This window comes from Idiotropiscis lumnitzeri, chromosome 7 (assembly GCF_059441095.1).
Source record: "Idiotropiscis lumnitzeri isolate Australia: NSW breed Sydney's pygmy pipehorse chromosome 7, RoL_Ilum_1.0, whole genome shotgun sequence".
Lineage (NCBI taxonomy): Eukaryota > Metazoa > Chordata > Actinopteri > Syngnathiformes > Syngnathidae > Idiotropiscis > Idiotropiscis lumnitzeri.
Window position 1 is genome coordinate 2,094,934 of NC_142397.1, and position 8,894 is coordinate 2,103,827.

Consider the following 8,894-nt stretch of genomic DNA (forward strand, 5'->3'; position numbering starts at 1 on the left):
GATATTGCGCGCTTGACGCGAGCCTGATATGTGACAGCTCAGAGCTTCACTTGGCTTTGGCGTCAAGTTTATTTGACTGACATTTTCTACACAAACACACACGCACGCACACACACATACACACGGAGTCAGTAGATGAAACACAAGTGCATTTTCTCAGCCATCAAGTGGCGTTGAAAAGTGCCACCCTACAGTCTCGGCTCCCAATGAAAAATTACTCTGCGTAGGTGGCAAGGCAATACCGCAAATATAGAAGAAACCATTTGAAAGCAGAAAAGCAGTCAGTGGAGCGCAAAACCTCCAAGATTTTTTTTCTTTTTTGGTGACAGTTTCTGCATTCACCAACGCATGCTCTGACAAGAGCGAGGCAGTGAAGGACAATGGAAAGTAAAAGTCTTGTTTTCCGAGCTAGCAACACAAACTTTTTACTCCTTCCTCCATCATTCCTCCACCGTCATGACCAACATTAAGACACTTCCGAAAAAAGGCCAAAGTGTGCATCCAAAACCAGAACAAAAATTATTTATTTCATATTATTGAAAGCAACTGTGACTTTGAACATTAAGCTGTGATTGTTTTGCAGACCACTAGAGGGAGACATTCACTTTGAGAAATCAAATGGTTTTAACATTTTTTTACAACAATCCGCGGTGCACAAAAGGACTCGAGACTCACCACAGAAAACAGTTGCACTGTTATAATCCATTAAAGGACGAATCCAAAAATCAAACAACAATAGCAACAATGTAACTTCTCCAAGCTTAATTCTAACACGAAATGCAAAACGCCACAGACAGGCTAAGAAAAATAACATCAGCGTTGCGGTAGTTGAAGCAACAGATATTTGAACACAAATGGTGAAGCAGCACAGCTAGACAGACAATGTAACACTCACGGGCATGTATTCTTTATCCTCTGCAAAAAAACGCCCCATATTGCTGGAGCTTATTGAGTGACTCAGTTGTGAAATGACGCCACGGCAGGCTAAGACAAGGCGAGTTGAAACATTGATGACGCGCATCCCAACTATTGCGTCATCGCTATCTTGACTGTTGTTTATCGAGGCGCATCCATCGCGGAGGAAAATGACAGGCACTTACTTCATTTTGCCATTCAAGGTCGCTCTCTTGGACTGATCAGCTCTCTCTCCGCAACACGAGTTGGCCGACGTTCGACGTTTGTTTCACTCACAAGTCCATTTCACATGTTTTGCTCACACTTGCTTTCCTTGATGATTTTGACGATGTTTTACGCCGATTTCTTTTACGCTCAGCCAAAGTTTTTTTCCCCCTTGCTCACCCCACCACACCATCCAAACAAAACAAATGATTATGCACAGGTGTGAGTACCTACTAATAAGAAAGACCACGCCCCCCCCCTCCCTGTGACACCACCAATCACTGTGAAAGTGTATTTTTTTTCTCTTGCTTATAAACATCATAATAAAAAAAGAAAATCATGACGTATGATTTTAATGAGATGGTTTCTTGACACAATTTGTTAGTTTTTGTTCCCGCTAGATGCTGATCGGTTTCCTGATGAATAATGGACAAGCCAAATCGATCAAGGAGAAGGATTAATTTACCCTGTGAGGGGATTATTCCACCTTGACCTGTAATTTCATGTTTGTGGTTACAAGAGATGAGAAATGGTTTTGGCCTCCCGCACATTATATGCGTCACATGAGTATACGGCCGTGATGCAAACAAACCCGGAATCAATAAAATGTACGGCTGCAAGAATCTGAAAGGATTCCAGCGATGCCGAATGGACGACGGCACACGTTGAGAATGAGCTTGTTTGCGGTTAATCAACACGAGTTTCAACTTCTTATTCAATCTTTATGCAACATTTTTTTTTTTTTTTTGATGAAAATGTCCACCGCGTTCACCTTCCTCGTTTGCTTACACATGTTTCCGATTTGATTCGATGTTGTTGAGGCTCCACAGCTCCATCAAATGCCAGATCGGCCAAAAAAACATAACTTGAGGGTGCTGCCAAAAGCACAACAAACAGCCTCGCTAAGATCAATATTTACTCAGGTCCCTCGTGAACGCTCCGTTTTTGGAGTTAAAAACACACACACACACACACGCACACACGCAAAATGGTTGTAGTTAAGATTATACACTCTTCCAATTTTATTTTTAAATTCTGGTTGGCAAGCAGTTGCCAACCACGGGAGTTCTGAATTTTTCTTTTTAGGATCTCATACAGTAAAAATGGAACGTTACATTGACCTTCTTCACCGTTTGAGTTTAATGCTGCCGATTTCAATTCCGATTAAATTTATTAGCTGCACATTTTTCAATTTAAAAGATAGTTCACTAACAATTTTTTTAATAATCGATTAATCTGTCCATTATTTTTAATTAATCGATGAATTGGAACAAACAAAAAAAAAACAGACAGGATAAGAGGTGCGTAGGATTCGTTGTCAAATGTACACAGGACGACACTCCTTTAAGGGGACTAATGTGATCGTTTTATTTTGAAATTCTTTTGCGATTGGCAATGAAAGGTATTGCAATGCAAATCGGAGAAGATTCCCGGGAGAAAAATGACATCGGCTAACGTAAACATTAAAAGCTAATTCAGCCTACCAGCGCTTGGTTAAATGTCGTGTCATGCCGCGCAAGTGGTCAAGGACAGACAGGATACTCTCATTTGCTGACGCACTCGTCACTCACCGAGCCAGAGGGGGCCCGGGTTTTAAAGCCATAAACACTCAAAGTCACAGATAATACGATGTCGAACGTGAGAAAGACGACCCCAAGTGCACTTAAAAAAAACAAAAAAAACATGCACCTCACATAGACTGTTATCATTATGTGTTGGGGCTGATTCATTTATTTATTTATTTATTTTTATACCAGGTGGCGCTTCCAAGCCCATTTCGATCAGACAGCACAGCGTCATTTTTCACTAAGTTGAAAATGCTCTCAAATTTGGTGCGTTTTTTTTTTTTTGATATTTTTCCCAGGTTGTGGGGGGCACCTTTCGACTCGTTGTAGGTTGATAACAGCTTGCATGAAAATGGAAAAATTGCTCGCAAAAAAAAAGGCAATTCTCCATCCATTCATTGAGCCATTTTTGCGGCTCCACTCCAAAATGAATCATTTGAGATGGCCACAATAATAAGAGGGCTATGCATATTTACTCGCGTTTGGAGCATCAAACGTGGCTGCCGGGGGTTGTCACAGCAGGAGGCGACGGAAATACTTGGAAGTGTCGTCAGGCCACAGCTGGATGGGCGGCCATCTTCAACGAGGGCATGAAAACGGTCCACTTTGCTCGACCAAACCACACCAAAGTCTCGTTTTGTCAAGACAAAAGGACAAGGACGTCCTTGGACAGCAAATTTGTTCGGCGCATCAACAGCACCTCTTTTGGTTGCTGACACCGAGTGCACTCGAGTATAATATGATTATTCCAAGATATGATTCATCAACAGTCACTTCCAGACAAATTAACGAATTTCTGAGCGACTAATTAATCAATTATGCCTTAGACTGCCATCTACATGTGTTAAAGGAAGGTTTGTATTATTTTACCCCGTCCCTTTCTGCTTCAGCGATATGAAATAGGATTTTCAGAAAATATATGTAATATTAATGAAGATGATATAAATATATATGGACATAATCACCCTAAAATAAAAATGCTCGCACAATTAAATATTTTAAATACAAAAATAAAACTCCCATACATAGAAAGAAATTGAATAAAAAATAAATTAAAATTATTCAAATAAAATAAATGAAAACACTATTCACAATAAAAGTGAAAAATAAAACAAAAGGTGTAAATAAAGAATTGAGAAAATTACAAACTTGTATTACAAGTGCAAAATAAATGATTTGCTTCAACAAAATAAAGAAAATATCCCCAAAAATTTAAAAAGAAGAAGATGGGGAGAGGGGGGGTCACCTCAAACACGCACCCCCGACTTGCTGCGTGCACGCGCACCGTTCGCGGCTATACAGGGGCGGCGGCTGCGCATGCACGGCTGAGGACGGGACCAGCACTTTAAGGAGGGGTGGGGGGATTTTTCGGAGACTTTTGGCATTGAGGAGGGGGGGACTTGATTACACCCACACACACACACGCACACACACATGCACGCCCACACGCACACGCATTCCAGGAGCTGCATCTGATTGCAGCACACTAATTTGCCGCACAAGCAGGTAAAACCAATGAAATATGCCAAAGTGTGTGTCGCAAGTGCAACACGCAGACACGCACGCGCGCACTCACACAGCTCAGTGCTGGAGGTGACTGCTGCAGCCACAACAACACGTGTGAAACCATGAAACACAAACACAACTTCTGCCTCCTCCTGCCAACACACTAACTTGTGTCGCCGCAGTGTTTCCACTGGGAGCACGCACGCGCACGCACGGCGCAACTTCCGCGCATTCCAGCGCACACAGCACATGATGGAGAACTGGAACAGGCATAATGTGCTTTTTTTTTCGGGACTGGGGGAGCAGGGGAAATGGGGGGGGGTCTCCACGCATATCCACGCACACCACGCCCCGGTCTTGCAGCATAACCCTCCTCGCGTGCACTCACCTCCAAAAATGCTCGCGCCCAGGCTTGAGAGGAGGAAGAACAAGTGCCGCTGGACCATCATCATCTTCACTTCTTAAGTGTTACGCTGCCTTGTCGTGACTCGGCGCTCCACGCGTGGGGAACGGAGAAAAAGGGGGGGGGGTCACTTATCCAGACGGCGGATGCGCAGACTTTACATGGATGAACTCTGACTGACGAGGATGATGATGCTTGAGGGGAGGAAGAAGGAGGAGGAGGAGGAGGAGGGAGGTGGTTGAGGAAGGGGGGCAGCTGGTCCTCCTCTGGAGCAGGACAACGCTGACTGCTGGTCGACAGCGTGCACGTGCAGCCCGCCGCTCCCGTGCTGCTCGTTGATTGGATGATGGGGAGGAGACAAAGCCACGCCCACTCGGGGGACTAATACATTGGTTCTCAAACTGGGGTTCGCACGCGTAACCGGAAGCGTAGAATTAATAAGGTTGTATCATTCAATAATTCTTTAGACTTCACATTTGACAGGAATACAAATATATCATACATATTATTGGCGTAGGATTTGTCCTGTGACCAACAAAGTTGTCTGGTTTCTACTCGTGTGAAACAAAAAATAAAATGGTCGTAATTTTGAAACTGTGCAGGCTCTCACAGAAACGTGCACCTGTTGCTTCATGAAGGCCAAATCGTGCAACAGCGAACGAGGAAAACAGCATGAGAATCCTCATTTACATAAACAGGATGGTTCGATCGGGTTTTATAGCGGTGTAAGGAGACCATTTTTTTACGTCAGAAAATGGTTAGAATACAAAAAGGTAGGGAGAGTCGATCAATTCATCGGTCAAGCTCCAGAAATTACTCACGGTCCAGTCGGGCCAGCATCAGTTTACTTCAGTCGCACCGTGGCACCGGGCCATCAAGCCGCCGTTGATGTCGGACCCTGATAAAAAAAAGTAGGACGTCACATTGTTTTACAGTAGATTTTTTTTAAAGAAAAAAAATACACCTTCCATTTTCTAAAAAAATATATATAAATAAATAAATAAATAAATAACTGAGCTTTATCTCCTAATTTTCCAAGAGGACAGCATTCCAAGCAAGGGATAGGTTTGCGCCTTGAATTCTGCAGAGCAACAAGCAGACAGATATACGTTCATAATTTCAAGGTGATGTCATGTTTAGTCTAAAAAAAACAAAATCTGTCTGTAATCATGTGTGGCCAAAATATATGAATTAGAGACAACTAAGGATGGCCGAGTGGTCTAAGGCGCCGCGTTCAGGACCCAGTCTCCCCAGGAGGCCTGGTTTCGAATCTCGAATTTCCCCATTGTGGGGCTAATAAAGGGCAAATTATTATTATTATTATTATTATTAATGGCGAATGCATCCAGTTTCACACGTAACATCCGACGTTTCGTCTCTTTTCTGGCGAATTGGCGACAACATGAGACTTATCTGCTCTCGCTGATCTAATAAAGTGCTGAAGAATTGCCCTACAGCGCCTCGTGGGATTGGAGATTGGACAATCTGGAGCATCGTGACCGCGGCGACACGCCGCTGCTGTGAATCATAAGCGAGCTATACGATGAGCGCGTGCGTGCGTCGCTGGAGTGCCGGGTTCAAGGGGTTAACTGTACTCAAAGCGTTGATGACTCCGCAGGGAGGAGGGAGTTAAAAGGCTGAAACGGAACAACATGCCAAGAGGCTGATTAGGTTCAAAAGACCACTCTTAATTTTATGGGTCAATGAGCATCCTTGATATATATATATATTTTTTTTTTATTAAAAAAATAAAAAATTCTCTGCTGGTGTTGGTCTTTCTGTTTTCTTGTTTTTATCGATTTTTTATTGACAGAGTATTTGTATCGACCTGGCAGTGAAGCAAGTGACAAAACCAACTGACATAACTAAAATACTAATTATCTAAAATTTCCGTGCAGAATAATAAAGTAATGATTGATATTTTATAGCTAACTAACCAATGACAAAGCAAATGTCCACCAAGTAATTAACGGAAATCAACCAGCCACGTAGTGATGGGTAAATGAAGCTTCAAATCTGCTTCCTGAACCAGTTGTCGTATTTATTGCGCTCTCTGTTCAACATGAAAAAACGGACTTGCCATTTTTTGAAACCCTTTATTTGAACCAACAGCGTCATCTAGAGGACTCAAAAATACAGCAGCTGATTCATGAAGCAAATTTTAAGCTTCATTTTCCCATCAAAAAAGCCACAGAGTACTGCTCCCATTTACAGTTCAAAGAATTTATTGAGTCACATCTCACGTTGCAAACACTCGGACTCGATGGACGTAGTGCTGTCAAGTGATTAAAAATGTTTTCATCGCAACATTTTCCAAAGTTGATGGCAATTAATCGCACTTTTCGACAACAATTTACGAGGTCCTGAAAAAAAAAAATGAGTGAATGGCTGGCTCAGTGCGGCTAGCATTTGCGCTAACAAGAAGGCTACATTAATTGGGTGCAAAATGAAGCGGTCACAACTCTTCAGCGCCTCCTCTGCAAAACGCCAGTCACGTTTCGTTGCTCCTCCCGACCATCTGCTCTCCTTGGCGACTTCATCGAACGCTTCCTCCTCCTCCTCCTTCCTGACATCTTTTACACAAACGCCGCCGGACGCACCAAGGCACAACTGCACGACTGTCACCCTGACAGGGGGGCATTTTTTTTAGGTATTTTATTTGATGACTATTGCTTCTAGCCACAAATCTTGGTAGAGTCCGTTCATTCCGACTTTTACTTGTAGTAACTGCGACTTTCATACTTGGCGTTGATACGGAATTTCTTATCATTTGCAAATTTAGATTCCGACTCTGGCTCGTGCGCGATGTTGTTGACTTGCTGTTGTTTCTCAACGCACCCGTTTTCCTGCCTGCCAAGGCCGACGCCTGGCCTCCACTTTGAGCGTATTAAGAAGTCCGCTCGCCTCAGCTTTTTAGAATGACTAATGACTCCGACTCTCGTTGCAAACCGCTAAAAGACGGCCGTAAAAAAAAGAAAAGCTGAGCGGCACACCACATCACAACTTTTTTTCCCCACAACTTCCATTAGCAGTCATTTGATGTGCGTTTTACAAACGGCTTGGAAACAAAGTTTGCTAAAGAAGAGCGTCAATGTTTTTTTTCAGACCAAGATTTTGTTTTTGAAAGGAAAATTTCTGGGCGTAAGTTCACTATGCAGCGGCGATGCATAATTCACGCACGGATTAAAATTTGATCAAGGAAACAAGATGACTGAGGTGCACGCAATTACAGGCCTTGCTCGCATCAAAGTGAACTAAAAGTGATATAAATAAGTGATGCCATGGAAGGAAGCGCAAGTAAAGCCTCCATTACAATCCAGATTATTGCTGCGTGATCGGCAATCATGTGCAGGATCGGATTCACCATTAGGCAACTTTGAAATTTTACACTGAAAGTTTGAATAAGAAAAAAGGCATTAGTAAAGTTTTCCTTGATTTTTTGGGGGACAATTTTGTGTTTAATGCTTTTTTGTTGTTGTTTTTTAATAAACTAAAAGTTTGTACTCGATGGAAGTATGGAACTGCCGAGTAAAATGTTTTGACAAATTTTTGGGCAAATATGTTTAAGCTACTCGCAGATACGTTTAAACATAAATCAAAAGCACTTGCTGGCAAAATGCGACAAACGTAGCATTATTTTCCCCCCATGAAGCTCCGGGGCAATGACTTGAGCCATGTAAAACAAAAAAAAATATATAGATATTTTTCTTTTTTAATGTTTGGCCTTGATCTTTCCAATACATTTGAAAGTTAAATCAGTAAAATTTTATATTCATATTTTTCTTTTTTTGTTGTTGTTGTTTTTTTTCTACGCTACCTCTAAAATGTGAGAAGAACCCTCGTTAGCCCAGCTAGCTAAACTTGCCCACCACAGATAGTACAACGTTAGTGTTATAGCTAACTTACAAAAATGTTGGCTAGCCTCGATATCTTAGCTGCTTAAGCTTGCCAGTGTCAGCGAGTAGGCCTCATGTTGTTAGCATAACGTTAGCATTTTAATAAACAGCTAAGTGACCCAGTCCACGTAGCTAGCCTCGTTAGCTTGGCTGGCTAAACTTGCCCACCACAGATAGAACAAAGTTAGTTTTTTAGCTTACGGATATTACCAAAATGTTGGCTAGCCTCGTTAGCTTAGCTGCTTAAGCTTACCAGTGTCAGCAAGTAGGCCTCATGGTGCTAGCCTAACGTTAGCATTTTGGTAAACAGCTAAGTGACCCAGTCCACATAGCTAGCCTCGTTAGCTTGGCTGGCTAAGCATACTTTGTCTGTCTATCAGTATTCAAAAGATTGTGTGGGCGAAG

The 8,894-nt window shown here is 42.4% G+C and overlaps 1 protein-coding gene across 1 annotated transcript in view; it reads right to left on the reverse strand.

The window, feature by feature from the left end:
- cadm2b (cell adhesion molecule 2b) overlaps positions 1-4,865 on the reverse strand; it is an 82,652-nt gene extending 77,787 nt beyond the window's left edge. Inside the window, exon 1 of the mRNA XM_088301112.1 lies at positions 4,579-4,865. Coding sequence (XP_088157238.1) covers positions 4,579-4,642 — 64 coding nt within the window. The 5' untranslated portion in view covers positions 4,643-4,865. The remainder of the gene's footprint in view (positions 1-4,578) is intronic.
- Positions 4,866-8,894: the final 4,029 nt, after the last annotated feature.